The 16,537-nt window shown below is 48.0% G+C and overlaps 1 protein-coding gene across 4 annotated transcripts in view; it reads right to left on the bottom strand.

Annotated features, from left to right (window-relative positions):
* The window catches only part of MEGF11 (multiple EGF like domains 11), a 390,737-nt gene that overhangs the window by 231,262 nt on the left and 142,938 nt on the right, over window positions 1-16,537 (bottom strand). For all 4 annotated transcript variants that reach the window (XM_066273304.1, XM_066273301.1, XM_066273303.1 and 1 more), the window contains exons 3-4: window positions 14,900-15,001; window positions 10,713-10,813 (exon numbers count right to left, since the gene is read on the bottom strand). In XM_066273304.1, the coding sequence (XP_066129401.1) occupies window positions 10,713-10,813; window positions 14,900-15,001 (203 nt within the window). The remainder of the gene's footprint in view (window positions 1-10,712; window positions 10,814-14,899; window positions 15,002-16,537) is intronic.

The raw sequence follows: 16,537 nt of genomic DNA, 5'->3' as shown, positions 1-16,537 counted from the left end.
TTAGTGACATCTCCCTACAAGATCTCCCCGTCTTTGGGGTATGAGTCTATTTCATTCATTCACTCCTTCACTCAGTTGATCAATAATTACTCACCACTAGGTGCCTGGCTCTGGAAATAACATGATTCCCCTGCTTTGGGAACTCACTTTTGATGGACAGGTGAGGCAGCATCGCACCAGTGGGGCAGACTGACAGAGGGACCCAGAGGCTGTGAGTGCAGAGCACACCGAACCACCACCACATGGCTCCCAAACAGGTGGTCCTCTAGAGTGAAACAGGAAGAGTCTGAAATAGGTGCTGACAGAAGCGCTGTGCAGAGAACCCACTGAGCTTTGGGGGGGGGGGGAGGACCTGGACCATAATTTACTTGTTATTTATTGAAGGCCTGAAAAGCACTAACCAGAGGACAAGAGCAAATCTCTGGTAGTTGTGCTTCTCATTGACAATGAATTCCTTGGCATCAGGGTTAAGCGTCAGTACTTCATGAGTCTGATCGGTGTGGATCAGCTGCAGCTCAGCCACTGCATACATCCGACATCAGTGTGCTAGCCCACGCGACTGGTGGCCACTTTGTGGTGGCTGTATTAACTCCGGTGACTCAGCAAGGACCTGTCAGGGCAGCCGGGCAGCCATTCCTTCCCCTCCACCAGCCTGGTGACACCCTGTGTTCTCTGTTTCCTTCCCCTCTTGTTTAAAGTGTGCTTGCTATACTGTGCTGTAATGTTTAAAAAGTTTAAGAAGCCCCACATTTTGGATAGATCGAAGACGGCGACTGTGGTGCTAGAAACCACCACTTGTCCTTACACCCCCCACCACCACCACCACAGCCTACAGAGGAAAACAGAATCTAACCAGGAGGTTGCTAATCCGGAACACTATGTTAAACATCCTTTACAGAACAGATGGGCACTCTAGTTTTTCAAAAATGGTAAAAAACAAAAACAAAAACAAAAAACTTGGCAAGCAAATCGTTGGCTGATCTCTAAGTTTGATATTGTTGAAGACTTTTGGGCTCAGTACAACCATATACAGTTGTCTAGCAATCTAATGCCTGGCTGTGACTACTCGCTTTTTTTTTTTTTGTACTTTTCTGAAGCTGGAAATGGGGAGAGACAGTCAGACAGACTCTCGCATGCGCCCGACCGGGATCCACCCGGCACGCCCACCAGGGGCGATGCTCTGCCTACCAGGGGGCGATGCTCTGCCCCTCCGGGGCGTCGCTCTGCCGCGACCAGAGCCACTCTAGCACCTGGGGCAGAGGCCAAGGAGCCATCCCCAGCGCCCGGGCCATCTTTGCTCCAATGGAGCCTTGGCTGCGGGAGGGGAAGAGAGAGACAGAGAGGAAGGAGGGGGTGGGGGTGGAGAAGCAAATGGGCGCTTCTCCTATGTGCCCTGGCCGGGAATCGAACCCGGGTCCCCCGCACACCAGGCCGACGCTCTACCGCTGAGCCAACCGGCCAGGGCCACTACTCGCTTTTTAAGGATGGTATTTAGCCTATGTGGGAAGATGAGAAAAACAAATGAGGATGATGATGGTTAATTACACTGAACAAACAGCAGAAGTCGCTTTTGGCTAGAGACAGTAAGGAGGGTATACAGGAAAGGTTAGGACTTCCTCCAAAGGGAGTGATTGGTTATCAGTCCCATGCAGACACAGATACTAAGAACAGCTCCACCAGTAAAGATAAGTTTGTTGTTTGAGAAGACACCTGAGTATTCTCCTATGGGACTCTGTCAAGCAATCGAGATTTGGGAGCTGAACCAAAGCCTCTTCAAAAGCAGAGTGGGCTGCACTTAAATTTGATTTCCATCCAAATGTTGCTAAGACATAAGAGAAGTCTCACTTGTCTTTGTCTTGTACTTACATGTGCTTTTTTTTTTTAATCTAGAGTGTCCACTTACCCAATCAAAGAATTACAGTAAACATTGCCCCCAGAATCCACAAATGTATTCTTGGTCCACCCTGTAATAGCTTAGAATTACCGTTACAAACACATTTTACCTATCCACACTGTTAAAAAAGAACTTGCATTTCTATACTCACAGGAAAGGAATTCTGTTCGTGTTCCATTGTATGCAGGAGCATATTTTGCTGGTTTGAAAGGACACGATGCATACAGTTTTCTAGCAATTTTCCTTGTTTCTTTTTACAGCATTGTCTTTGCTGTACTCTTGCTGATGGCTGCTAGACTTTAATTTGTTTCCCTGCTTGATAACATTAGTGATTCTGATTTCACTTTTTCTGCTTTTGTTTTTTTTTTTTTTTCCTCATGTAACATTGGTGAAGGATCCAGGAATATGACACGAAGGTGAAATAAACATTAATTTTGCGCATTCTTTGGTAATTTTTTTGGTCTCTTTTGAAACTACAAAGCTTTGCTACAAATTTATGCCTGTCATTCAAATCTGTGATCTATGCTTGTGTGATTTCCTAAACATAATTGTGGGTTATAAAAAATGGAACATCATAATCACATTCCTAATTAGAATTAGTATGTCTGTTTTTGTATCTTTATGCTGCATTTTAACGCTTTGTATTGCTTAGGTTATTTTGCTTTGGTTAAAAAATGGCTCAAGTAGAAAAGCAGCCCCGTTCATATGAAAACAGTGTTCAAAACTGTAAATAAAATGTGCACGGCAAAATATTTTAAAACCCACATTTTTCCTCCTAAACCAAGTGCTTTTTATTCATCTGTCTGTCCCCAGGACTCTGCGGTGCCTCAAGGCATAGCCATCTAATAAATGTTGATGAATGGATGGTCAGATAGAAGAATGGATGTTGTTCTAGGCAGCAAAGCTCAGCACCAGGTGTTGGTGACCCAAGAGACAGCATCAGCACTGTTTCTGGTGATGGCAGCGGGTAGGATTCCCTGGGGAGCCTCCTAGACAAAACCCACAGCTCTGCACACCACACACAATCCCCCACTTGCCACCTTGATCCTGACATCTCTAAGGACCCACCTTAGCAACATTTTGAAATCAAACCAGTTTGTTTTCAGTTCCTTCATCTCCCTACAAATCTCTTCATCTGCCCTCTTGTCTGACCTCACTTCTCTCTTCTGGCAACAGGTTTCTCCCTCTGCGAGAACACCCACTGTAGAAGGGGACAGTAGGTGAGGGGCGGTTGCTCTGACCTAAATTCCTGCACTGCACTTATCCATGTGGACAAGTCACTTCGCCTCACCTGCTTCTGTGTCCTCTGCTGTCCAAGGACAGTGATAATAAGACCACTTCTCTGGTCTGTGAAGATTAAGTGCTATACTGTATGGGAAAGTGCTGGGTAAACCACCAAGCGTTACATCATTGTTCTATTCTTGTTGTTGGAAATTTGCAGTCAGTTCAAGAAACCGCTGAAATCAATGACATAGGAAATAGTTATAAATTGCCCCACTCTACCACTCATCATAAAACATCAGTGACACAGCAGAAAGTGCTAATGGAGGCTGCCCCTTCTACAAAAATGCCCCCCAAATATAACACAAATATTTTAAACATATAGCTGAGTTCTAATGAGAGAAAGGTAAATCCCTAAGAGGGTTCCTAGGAGTTACAGAAAGTCAGATGCTGAAGCATAAGTGGCTCAGGCAACCTCAGACCTGGCTAGCCCCCGCCCCTGCCCCTGGCCCCTGGACCATGGCCCCTGGCCCCTGGCCCCCGGCCCCCGGCCCAGGCTGGGAGCCTGGCATTTAACGCCCACACGGGCAGACTTGGCCTTGGAACTTGCCAGCTCCATGTAGAGGAAACTTAAAAATGGTGCCCACCAACCTAGGGGAAAAAAACAAGGGACTTTAGATGAGGAAAAGAGTGTCCCACGTGAAACAAAAAATCAGGAGTGTGGGGTAGGAAGTAACTGCTTAATGGGCCTCCTTATGGGTGATGAAAATGTTTTAGAACTAGATAGAGGGCATGGTTGCACAACATTGTGACTGCACTAAATGTCATTAAATTGTACACTTCAAAATGGTTACTTTCATGTTAAATGAATTTCACATAAATTGTTTTTTTTTAAAAAGGGGATAAAGCCTACGCCTTCATTACACACAGCCCGGACTCCCAATCCAAGTCAGCAAAGCAAAGACTGGTAATGAGCCAGTGAGAACCATTAGTGTGCCTAATAAGAAAATACAAAACCAGCGTATATGTAGGGCTCTTGCTCAACCTGGGGCATGGGGGAAGGGAGAAACGACTAAAGAGTTCACAGGAAAAAAAACCCATAATAATAATAATAATAATAAAATAAAAAATTACAACCTACATGAGGAAACTTCCACAGTACAGGAGAATCAATCAGCAGTCCCCACAAACAGAAAAATTGATACTCTAGGAACCTGAGCTAATAGAACTATATAGCTCAAGATAGAACTATCTGAAAGAGACTATAAAATAAATATGCTTAAAATAATTAAAGCAATAAAAGCATTAGAATTCATAGTGAAAGAATAGGACATTAGAAAACAATGGGCAGACCTGATAAAGAACCAACGGAGTCATAAAATGACACAGCCCGCTGCAATTAAGACCTCAGCAGACAGGTTAATTAGCAGAGCTAAAAGATTTGAAAAATGAATCTGAAGACGATGTCCAGGAGGCAACATGGAGAGATAAAAAGATGAAAAATGAGAGCCTAGGAGGGAGAGAGGATGGAGTAAGTAAGAGTCCAACATTTTGGAGCTCAAGTGGGAAAGATTTGAGAGGTTAAAAGAAAGGAAACATTTGGAAAGAGATGGCTGAGAATTTTCCAGAAGTGATAAAGGACCCGAATCCTTAGCTTGAGGAAGGCGTATACTTCTGAGGAGCAAACACTATGAATAAAAATAACTCCACACGCATCTATGTCCCGGGGGGAAACTGTAGGGCACTTCAGTGAGGGAGTCCACACAATGGAAAAACGTCCTCAAACTGCTCAAAGAAAATGGCCGGAAAACTAGAATTTCACAGGCGGCTCAACCATCACTCAAGAGTGGGGGAAACAGAATCACTCTGAGACAAGTAAAGCATAAGAGAGCCGGTTGCCTGTAGACTCTCCGGGAAAGAACAACTGAAGAGGCCCCTCAGGAAGAAGGAAGCCAGACAGAGAAAGAAGAGAGGTGTGATAAGAGACGAGGAGTAAAGGAAACAGTAAACATTTGAGTCAAATTTAAAGTTAAGTAATAATCAACTGTATAAAACAACCACGATAACAAAACAGGGCTACCTAAACTCCCAAATGAGGCAAACCCACCTCAGGTTCCTTCCCTGCAGCCAGTCCCCCTGATCTGCGGCTGCTGCTCCCCCTCAGCCACCCGGGGCGGACTGTCACCACCGGGCTGGAGCAGCCCCTCTTCAGGGCCAGCCAGAGGAGGTGCCCAGCGTGCTGAGCTCTGCCCCCACGCCCAGCCCGCAGCCCAGCCAGCCCATCAGCCCTGTACCTGGAGCTTCCGGCTAACCCTCACTTCTGGGTTTTAATGAAAATGACAATGCAGGAGGTATGTGCTGGCATTCCAAGCAGCCACTGGAAGGGCTAGAGGACACCCCCTGGAACTTTGGGGGTGTTACCTCCCCACGGGGGAAACTCTGACCCAGGGAAATAGGAGACAAGAGGATTGGATATCTAAGTTCTCCTCTTTGCTGGTTACTCTGAGCCCGCTTGCTTCCTGTTGCCCATCAGGAGAAGCGCTGAAAACCAAGTGGATGCACCTGTTATGCGACCTGCTGAGCTCTTTGCAATTTACTTGGTCAGCACAGCACTCATCCCTTTGAATAAGGGAGACCAATAGTTATAAAAGTGTGGTTCCCAGTCCAGAGGCATGAGCATCACCTGGGAACTTGTTAGACACGCAAACTCTCCAGCCCCACTCCAAATCTCCTGAATTTAGACTCTGAGGCTGGGGCCCAGCTGTCTGTTGTAACAAGACTTCCCGATGATTTTATTATTTGGTTATCAGGTGCTTAATAAAATATTTGACTGGATTGTGATTTGTCTCAACTGTGGCATCTGTGTGGAACTTGTGATAAGCATTACTACCGCTCACTAACTTCTCTGGCCCTCTGCCTTCAGTACCCACCATGGCAACCAGCAACATGGCACAGAGTTGCTGCTCCATCAGCCTGGGTCCTGGGATGTGGGTGACAAGAAGCAGGCCATGGCTAGCCCATAGTGGACATGTAATATGAATAAGAAACAAAACTTTATTGTTTTAGCTAGTGGGGTTTGTTTGTTACTGCAGCATAACCCAGCCCATCCAGTCTGATATGGACTAATATTTTCAAAGAACAGAGCTTCGCAAAATGCCTCAAACCCCCACCATGTGACTTAAAATGAGATCTGTCTGCAGAGGTAAGATGCCCACTGCCCTGTCTCACAAGAAAGAAGAACGAAATGTGCTTGTCCCCAGTGATCCTCAGGAAATATCTGATGCCTAGGCAACCAAGGAGGAATAGAAGTCAGCTTATCTGTAGATAATGGGAGGATGTGGGCTGCTCTGGTGTGGATGGTTCTAGAAGGGCTGCCAAAGATAAGCAGTTCTGGGGCAGAGCAAATGGTACAAAGAGAAGAAAAATAGTGCCACCTGCACCTGTATTAAAGCTTTATGCTTTCCAGGACATTCTCATTCATTGTTTTATCTTCCTTCCACACACAGAGATAATCCACCCTATACCCAGTGGGACCAGAGAGGCAGAGGGACTGGCCCAATATCGCACAGGCTCCAGGAAGGTGACTTTGGAGAAAGGTCAATGTCTCCATGCCCCTTCCCAGAGCACAGGTGATGTTCCTGTGCAGGATCCTGAGGACTTCAGCACTGGATGGGTTCTCACCAGGTTCTGGGGACTTGGAGGTCCTGTGGCCTCCGGAAGGTGGAGAAGGAAGAGTGAGGGGCGGGGGCTACAGGGCTTCGGCTCCTGCACGCTCCCAGGTTTACAAGCTTCTGGTCTGGACCAATGTCCTGGGCATGACCCTTCACCCTCTCGCTACCATTTCTCCCTCTCACAAGTCCCCCAACCCTGGGTCTCCGTTCTATCACAGACAGGTGACAAAGCCTGTGGGGGGCTGACAGCCACCTGTTATGGGCTGAATTGTGTCCTCCTCAAATTCCTCTGTGGAATTCCTGACTAACCCCTAGAACCACAGAATGAGACCTGATTTAGAGATAGGGTCTCACAGAGGCAATCAAGGTAAAATGAGGTCACTAGGCTGAGCCCTAATTCAATATGTCTGGTATTCTTATAAAAAGGGAAGATTTGGGGACTGTCCCCATAGGGAGAGAATGCCATGTGAAGAATGGAGTTACACTGCCACAAGTTAAAGAACTCCCAGTAGCTGGGGGAGAGGTCAGGAACAGATCTGTCACACCACCCAAAGCAACCACCCATGCACACTTTGATCTCAGACGTCCAGCCTCCAGAACTGAGACAATAAACTGCCCTTTAAGTCACCCAGACTGTGGTGCTTGTCAGAGCAGCCCTAGGCAATTGCTAACTGCCCCACCCAGCCAGCCTCCCTTCCCCTTCTCCCGGCCCAGATCTGCCAGGACAGCCGCCTCACTCCCCACCATGTTCAGGTCCAGATCCACGTCTCTGCTGATGGGGTTCCTGCTCTCCCCACCCCCATAATGGCCTTCTATCCAGCTCAAACCCCACAAAGCCCCCCGAGGGATCACAGATCACAGCATTCTCTCCTGCCACACTCCTCTCTGGGCTATTACCTGAGGATTTTGCGTACGCTAGACTTGGCCTTCCCAACAAGACTGTAGGTTCCACAAGGGCAGGAGGTACTTCTGACACTTCTATCCGGCAACAGTGCAGTGGGTGGACCACAGTGGGCCTTTAATAACTACTGGGTTGAAACACCGTGCCCGGGCATCCCCCTTCGCTTTTCCATTTGCAGCCTATTCCACATTAACACTTGGTAGATGGGTGTGGCTAAAAAGATGCCCGTCAAAGCAGCTGCAACATTCTGTTGCGTGTATTTTTGTACCAAAGCATCTCTTTCCACTAGGCTGCAAGATCCTCCAGGCAGCAACCACCTCTCATTTGCATGTATACCCCCATATTTGCATAATAGTAAGCAACAAGTATAAGTTGACTGGATAAACATGAGCATATGACAGAAACTGCTTACCATAGGTCCAAAGACCCTGTAAGGGTTTCAAAGAATCCATGAACTCCTGAAACTGTGTGCAAAGGGCCATGAGTATGTGTAGATTTATATGTGTAGTGTGTGTGCATTTCCCCGGGGAGAGGGTCCATGGGTCTCTGAGAAATTAAAACAAGAGCCAAGACTAAAAAAATGTTAAGACTCAAAGTCACAGAGGAGGGAGCTGACATTTATTAAGCCCCTATCCTGTGCCTGGTGATTTAGGCAAATCCTCTGTAAAGATTGGTCCCTTTACAGGGAAGAAAGACGGGTCCCTACCTCATAGGGCTGTTGTGAGGAGCCAGTTCATTCATTAATGGGTGTAAAAAGTGATCAAAATGCACCTGGCATGATGATGATGAAGAGGATGAAGAGGAAGAAGCTGGGAGTGGCAGAGCTGAGATTCAACCCAGGCCTGTGTGACTCCTGCCCCTCTCCATCCTCACTACTAGCTCCCGGCATGCCCCATCTCCTGCTGAAACTCTCCTGTTCCTTCCTAGGCTAAGCCTTCAGTCCTGAGAGTGGCCTTTTGAGGTCGGCTTCCTGGGTGGCCTGGCCTGCGGCCACCAGCTTGGCAGTTACATAAGGAGTAGGTGACTGGCTATGAGCTGCCTTCCCAGTCAGCAAGACCGAGCCTGTGCAATCTGAACACTTCGCTCTTCTGCCTTGCTCTTCATTTTCCAAGAGCTTGACCAATATCCACTAATGGAAATTAGAAAGGGAAGGTATTCATCTGTTCCTGGAGCCCTGTGCTGACATCCAAACTCCCTTTATAATTTCCCTGAGTCCATCACTGTGCCCTGAGCTTGAAAGGGCTGCCTGTATCCATCCTGCTTGGGCTTTATGACTCCCACGTCCTACCACCAGCCTGACCCTCACTCGACTCCATGCAAACAGAGCAGTAGCAACAAAGCCTTGGTCCTGACCTCGCTTCTACATCTCGGTCCCCATAGTAACCCCATCCCAGGTGAGGCACCAACCAAGGTCCCAGCCCAGCCCAGTTCTCAGCATTCCTTTATGAGTTTGCTTTGGGTGAATATCCCTGTATTTTTCTTGCAAAACCATCAGTATCGACCCCATTGGCTGGAGCATTTTTCATTCATTCCTATAATGCAATTAGAATCGAGTTTTTCCAGCATTAGAGGAAATGTAACAACAGTAGCGGAATATTGTTATTTCATTCCCAATATCAACACACCCACTCTGCCCAAATTTTCTCTTTGGTGCTAGCTCACTCTCCCCACCCAGACAGCAAGGAGAATGCTAACAAGGACAATCACACCTCAAATCTGCCTCCAAGTGCAGAGGCAGAAGCTATGGGGGCGGATTCTCTTTTCAGTAATTAAAAGGCGGGGTGGCTCCCAGCTTCTCTGACAGTCTTCTGCAGCTGAGGGAATCTTCTAATGCCCACTGCAAAGCCCCAGACTGATCCCATTACACTGGTCAGAGGTAAAGTGGGGAAGAATTCCATTAGATCAGTGTTTTTTAACCACTGGTCTGCAGATCAGACTGCCAGAAATTTTGTGCCGGTTCGCGAAAGAGTTAACCACCCTGATGTTGTATGAAGATTATAGACTCAATGATTTTAGTTGAGTTTGCTTATGCTCAGGGTGATTTCTGCCTTACTGGACCCCAAAATAATTCTCCCATTTTCACCAGTCCCCAAACGTAGGGGTTAAAAATCATTGCATTAGACTCTTACCAGAGCCCTACACCATTCTCCCAGAGAGGTTCAGTGACTTGCCCAAAGCCACATGCCTGGGAAGCTGAGACCAAAACCCTGATCTGCAGGCTCTTCCTCGTGGGAGTCTCCCACTATACCACCCTGCCTCCCACCCAGAGGGCCTATATCTGCTAGAACCTCAGCCCCGGTCCCACTGGGAACACTAAGGCTTTGGTTTTCTGAGCCACTGCAGGCAAGAAAGGAAAGAGATAACAAGTGTCTCTCATGAATCCACTTTTTCTTTGATGTGTTCCAATTCTTTTTGGGAACCCTCCCACTTCCTGGAACAGGTTCCTGTGATGCCTTACTCCTGCCATCTCCTTCTAGTTACCATGATCTTGCCATCCAACAGTCCAGCCAGCCTTCTCTCCTCTCATCCATCCATCCACCCACCCACCCATCCATCCACCCACCTATCTATCCAATCCATCCGCCCATCTATCCAATCCATCCACCCATCCATCCATCCATCTCTCCATTCATTTATTCATTCAGCTCCCTTTCCACCCAACAAAGCCTCCTTGGGTACCTCCTATGGCCTCAGCTCTGGGCCAAGCACTCAGCACTTCTTCCCATTGCTCCCCAGAGCACTCGCTCTAGAAGCGTCCAATTCTCTCCTGGCCCCTTCTCAGCCTACACCTGACTTGCTTCCATCACCTCTCTTAGGAAGTTGATCTGATAGACAAACCTGTGTTAACTTATTTGCATTAGACCCACTATTCCCTCCAAGCTGCCACAGGCAGGGACTTCCGGAGTCCTTGGGTCAGCTGAGGCCTGAGGCCCAGGCCTGGATGACAGCTCTACTTTTCTCCCCTTGGTTCCCCTCTCCTTCTGTCCCCTCCCCAGAGGCCAGAACAGAGGCAGCCCCTACATACGTATGCAGAAGTCTCCATTCTCGTAGTAGCCAGGGCAGCACTGGGACCTCCGCCGGTACATGGTCCGGAGGCCGCGCCGATACGCCGTCTTATAGCTGATCCTAAGGCACAAGGGAGAAAGCCACTTGAAAGTATTGAAAATCAATCAGTCCTGTTAGAATGGCATTTGTGTTAAGCCATAGCGAGGATGCCATTCAATAATTACTTTAAAATGCAAGGTGGCTTCAAATATGAAGGAACACAATAAAGAATAATCAATAGTGGGATCTGGACCCTTGTGATACAGAATGACACAGCGTTTGTTACACCTGCTGACTCTTTCCCATTCTCTTCAGAGTGGCACTTAGAAGGGTTGTAGAAGATACTGTCAGAGGTGACATGGTAGAGGGTAACTGGGACTTCTCCTTAAAACTTCTAGACCCTGGGTTAGAGGGGCCCAAAGGGTGACTTGGATGGGACTGGAGCTCTGAGAGTTTCTCTGCCTACTGCCAGCAACTCAACAAGCAGACTGCTTACGGCCCCCCTGGAAACTGTCTACCCACCTGGAGAACCAAAGCACAATTATCAAAAGGACCCCCCTGTCTTGCCTCAGTCCCAGAGGTGAGTTAATCTCCCGCACACCAAAATCAGCACCTCTTGGGGAAGAGCTTCCCGTGCCATCCCTGGGAGCGCTCAGAGCCAGAGCTGGCTCTGCAGAGGAAGAAGCTAAGGCCAGAGAGCAGAGGAAGTTCTGCTGGGCATCAGAGTCCTGGGTTCCAGCACTTGTGCTGACCCTGGCGTTGAGACTGCCCTTTGCCAGAGAGATTTATAGACAAAATCTCTTGCCATTCCCTACTTGAGGCAGGTAGCTTCCTTACGCCCCTTTATTCTATTTCTTTTCAGAGGTTTTATTCTCACTTGATTGCAGGCACCCCTACCCCTCACTTTGTTTTATGGATGAGAAACCTGAGATTCAGAGGAGGTGATGACTTGCTTGAGGTCACAGAGCTAAACAGTTTCAGAGCCAGGATTCAAACCCATCAGCTTTCTAACTTCAAAACTACTAGGTTTACCCATACAGCCCTGTGCCAGTTCCCACAGGGTGGCCTGCTGGGTTTATGAGATGGCCACAGTGAAAGAGTAAGAAAAGGTCAACAGATGGTGTAAGCACTGAGTCCTCAGCAGGGAGTCCATATGAGATATTGACAGGCAAAGTCCCTTCCTCACACATAGGGTAGAAATGGAGGAGATTTGAAGTGGCCGTTAAGAATCAGAAAAAGAAAGTAACTTCCCAAGATCATATCTGTAACTAGGACTCCACCCCAAGTCCCCAGGCCTTGAAGCCAGAGCTCTCTCACCCCCCCACCCCCGGTACCCCAGTGTGGACCCCTCCTCAGGGGGCAGAGCAGCAGGGGCTGGTCACGAGAGATGCCTGCTTTTCACAGAGGGAGGGTCAGGCCAACTTGGGAATGGAGTCCTACCACACAAGCTCCCAGTTCTTAAAGCCCTTGTTTTATGACAAATGACAGCATGGGCCTCTGGGGAAATCTGTGATATTTGGGCATGTCATAAACTAAGGTCATTCTACTTTGTCAAAAGCCCGTACTAGAAGGTAAGCCAGTCCCAAAGTGACGTTATTCTTCCGGCACAGGGAGGCAGCTCCTGACAATGTCAGGGGTGGTGTAAGTCTCTCAGATAAAGGACAACTTGGGGTTGACTCAGAGGTCGTGCAGAACATTTCTCCCAACAAATGGGTTCCCCCCCCAGTTCCTCCGATGGACAGGTGGTCTTGACATCATTAAAGCCTCTCAGGAGAGAGCCGTCCCCAGTGCCTCTGGCTCCCATCCTTTCTTGCTGGGGTGGAAGCAGGAGAGGAAAGGCGCCAGGGCCAGGCTGCCGCCCGGAGGATGATGCCACGCTCACACGAGGCGTTCCACCCAGAGGCAGACGGATGGCACAGCTGTCAGCGTGCACACTCCAGGTCATCAGGAAGGCTGCACAGAGACTCAATAATTTTGCAAAATAACTCATGTTCCAGGAATGCAGCCTATTTTCATAAGCAGCCACTCACTCACCCTTCCCTAGTGGTGATGGACGGCAGCCCCCGCCTCCCAGTACCCGACCAAGCCACACCTCAGAGCAAACTTGGCTCTGGCACAGGCCTGACAGCTTCGTGGAGGGAGCAGGACTTCTACTTCTGCCCCTGCCTTTGACCAGGGCCACAGACAACTACCTTGCCCAAGTGGGGGGAGTTGGAAGGGGGCACTTGGTCCCACCACCTCATTTCACAGCCACGGGCTAGAGGAAGGGGTTGCAGTAATGGCTGAGTTGGGCCAACCCTCTTGCAAACAGTTATACAATCTGGGGAAAATATAAGAAATAACTTCCTGAAGACACTAGAGAGAGAAAAAAGGTGGATACTGGAGGGGAGCAGACACTTGGAAGAAGGAAATGACACTGGGCAAGATTAGTCCAAGGTCAGACTCGAGTCAACAGTAAATACTCCACGTGGCTAAAATTCAGATAGAAGACATGTAAGCCTTCGTGTCTTGAAGAACCACAGGACAAGTCCAGGGTGGAACCAGCAACTAGAAAGTGAAAAGGGAAACCCTAGAAAGAAGAGAGCCACAAAGAGAAAGCCCCTGTTTTGGGTAAAATCTCTGCCCAAACTTCTGGCCCCTGGATTACATGTATAGAGGGCAAGTTCCAAGCTAAAGATAAGGCTGTCCGGGTAAGGCTAGAAATATTGAACTTTCAGAGTTTAGAAATAGAGTTTAGCCAAGTTAACTAGCTGCTTAAACAAATAAGTAAGCAAAAATAGATTGAAACTCTCTGAAGGAACAGAAGAGAAATCAGTCTCTAGTGTCTCTGTTGTTCATAATGCCTAGCATACAATTCAAAATTACTAGACATATAAAGAAGCTAGAGCATATTAGCTGTGTAAGAAAACAGGCAATCAATGAAGACCAACCCTGAGATGACCCAGATGCTGGATTAGCAGGCAAGGATTGTAAGTGGTTATTATATCTATCCTCAGTGTCTCACAGAAAGTTACTAGCAAAATCCCAAATAATACAAGAACTTTGGCTTCTCAGCACAAAGCAAGTTTCCTCATCTATGTGCTACCCACCGTGATTTCTGCATAAATCCCAAAGATGGACTAGGCCCACAAGGAGGAAGCAAAAGAAATCTGGAACCAGCACAGGCATTCAGCAATGAGGAAGCGAGCCTTCTAGGTGGCCTCTCAGTCGCTCCCTCACTCACGCTTCATGGGCTGGTTTTTGAACTCTCAAGCAGTACTGCCACCATGCCTAGGTCCAATACCTCATTTTTCTCCATTCTGCCCTGCGCTTTTCAAAGTATTTTCATATCCCTGACCTCTCTGGACCCTGAAGGTAGGTAAGACAAGGTACAACTCATCGTTCTATGTTTGATGAGGACAAGGGAATCCCAAAATAAAGTGACTTGCCCAGGGTCATCCAACAAAATATATTCTCTCTTCTTGCCTTTCCTTTCTCGCCTTGTGACATGGGAACATGTCATGATTTGCAGGAGGGCTGAGACAGGGAGCAGGATTCTCGTGCGCAGTTGTTCAATACTGAAAGGGTACTGATTCCTAGCCTGCACTCTGTTCTCCAAGCCAGGTGCCCTGTGCATGGAGCTACTTCTGCTCTGAGGGGGCTCTCCTAGGTTGGATTTTCCCCAGAAGTAGACCTGAGACAAAGATTCAAGGATAAGTAGTTTCTTTAAAGTTGATCCTAAGAAGCACTAGCAGGGGAATGGGAAAGTGAGAGAGGGAAATGAAGGCAGCCAGTTTAGGGTGTGCCGTTGAGCAGGTTCCTGCTACGGCTAACTGAGGACCTCTGGGATAGAGTACAGAACACATTAAGAGTCGTCCCCTCTATTCTCCGGGGAAGGAAACTTGTTATCTACCTGCCAACTTCCTACCTGTTACTAATTGAGAAATGCCCTTTAGGGCATTAATTCTCTGGCACTCTGGCCAGCCTTGCCCATTAGCTCCTCTGGCCAGAAGGAAGCCCTCATCAGAGCATCTCAGGGGTTCAGTGTGAAGAGTGAGTACCAAGGGGATACAGGTGGTGCACTGACCACATCTGCTACAGAGGCCTTTTATTACCTGGTAGAAAGGCAAACCCTGAGGGCCTGGCACCTTTTCCCTGAGGGCTCAGTCATCTGAGCGAGGTACTCACCGGTGTCTGGTGCACTTGAACCAGTTGAGGATGTCTGTGCATCGTGTGTAGTAGATCTGGTCGAAGGGGTGTGCGTATGATTCCTGGACAGTCACGGCATAGCTGAGAACCAGACGGAGGGTGAAAGCTACAGTCAGCACTTGGAAGACTGAGCTGATAGTCAGGACGGGGTCTCCCTTCCCAGGGAAGCCAGGCCACAGCCAAGTGTCCAAGGTCACCAACACCCCCCCCCCACGCCACTATTTTCCTCTTGCCCTGGATGCCCTTGGCATTCAAACCTACCTGATCCCTGACTGGGTCCAGGATACACCCCTTACTGCCCTTGGGTCCAGCTCATTTTCTGAAATTCTAGTTCATTTGTTTATTTAACAAAGAAGGAGGGTTTAACTTTTTTCTATGAGGTTTTGAAAGGCAGAGACAACAAATTTTAAAATACCTGTTTAGATATTTATGGTTTTCAAAACATCTGCATGGGAGTTCATCTTTGTAGCAGCTCTGTGAAGTGAGTGGCCCCATTTTAAAGATGAAGAAACTAAGTCTCAGAGAGAGGTGACTTGCCCAGCCCACGCAGCTGATGTCAATAACTGCCAGAAGCATTAAGTGCCCCATGTTCAGTGTTTTAAACCTTTTCAGTTCTCACAATCTTATAAGGTAGGTGGCATTGCTATATCCTCATTTCACAGATGACAAAACTGAGCATTACAGAGGATAAGCGACTCCCTCAAAGTCATTTAGCTGTAAACCTGGACCAATGAGTGGAAGCCACAGGGAAGCAGGTCTCAACCTCACAAAAACACACTTTCCCACCTGCCCACCCCTGACAACGGTTGTAGAAAAAGGTAGCCAAGCCAGGACATAATGCAAAGACTCACACTTCCTGTGCAGGCTGGAGAAGTCAGAAATTATTTTTTATGTATGCTGGTACTACTCAGTGTTCTCCCCCCAGAAGGCTCATTGACCTGGGCCAGATGGCCAGGTCCAGGCCATAAAAGCCTGTCTGCTTTGCCGGAGGAAACTGTTGGTTTACTCGCAAGCAGGTTGGGGAGGCCAGCTCCCTGACTGAGTCCACAGCAGGCTCTCTGACACCAGAAATGTCCAAGGCCTAGAATTGAGAAAGAGGCCAGGAGCAGGCAGCCACGCCCAGGAGGGAGTCATGGCGGTGGGACATTCTGTCTCACCGAAGCACTGAGGACGTAGGAGAGCCCTTGGTGAGCCTCTACTGACAAGATATGCCTTCAGAGGCACACATCTATGCAGACATGGCCCGCCCAAAGCCCTGCTTTATCTCCAGGCTGGGAGAAACTGAGGCAGCTCCACACCCATCCCTGGCTTCCCAAAGGCCTCTTCTGACTCTGACATTCCATGACCCAGTGCTCTGACACTTCACTTAGAAGCAGGAGAATAAACGCACAAGAGTGCATGGTCAAGGTTGAATCCTGTCACTTGTTAGTAGCATGTCCTTAGACATGCAAGACTCATGTAAGCCTCCGTTTCCTCACCTGTAAATCTGTGATAAACATTACCAGGGACTTCATGTAGTTATTGTGAGAATTAAGGGGGGGCAATAATAGTATCTATATCTCAGGGGAGTGGGAGGATAATACAAGTAAAATGATTAACAGGTACACAGTAGGTGTC

Source organism: Saccopteryx bilineata, chromosome 4 (genome assembly GCF_036850765.1).
Source record: "Saccopteryx bilineata isolate mSacBil1 chromosome 4, mSacBil1_pri_phased_curated, whole genome shotgun sequence".
In the NCBI taxonomy this organism is placed as follows: domain Eukaryota; kingdom Metazoa; phylum Chordata; class Mammalia; order Chiroptera; family Emballonuridae; genus Saccopteryx; species Saccopteryx bilineata.
Note: the sequence above shows the minus strand (reverse complement) of the source record. Positions and strands in the feature narration are given on the sequence as shown.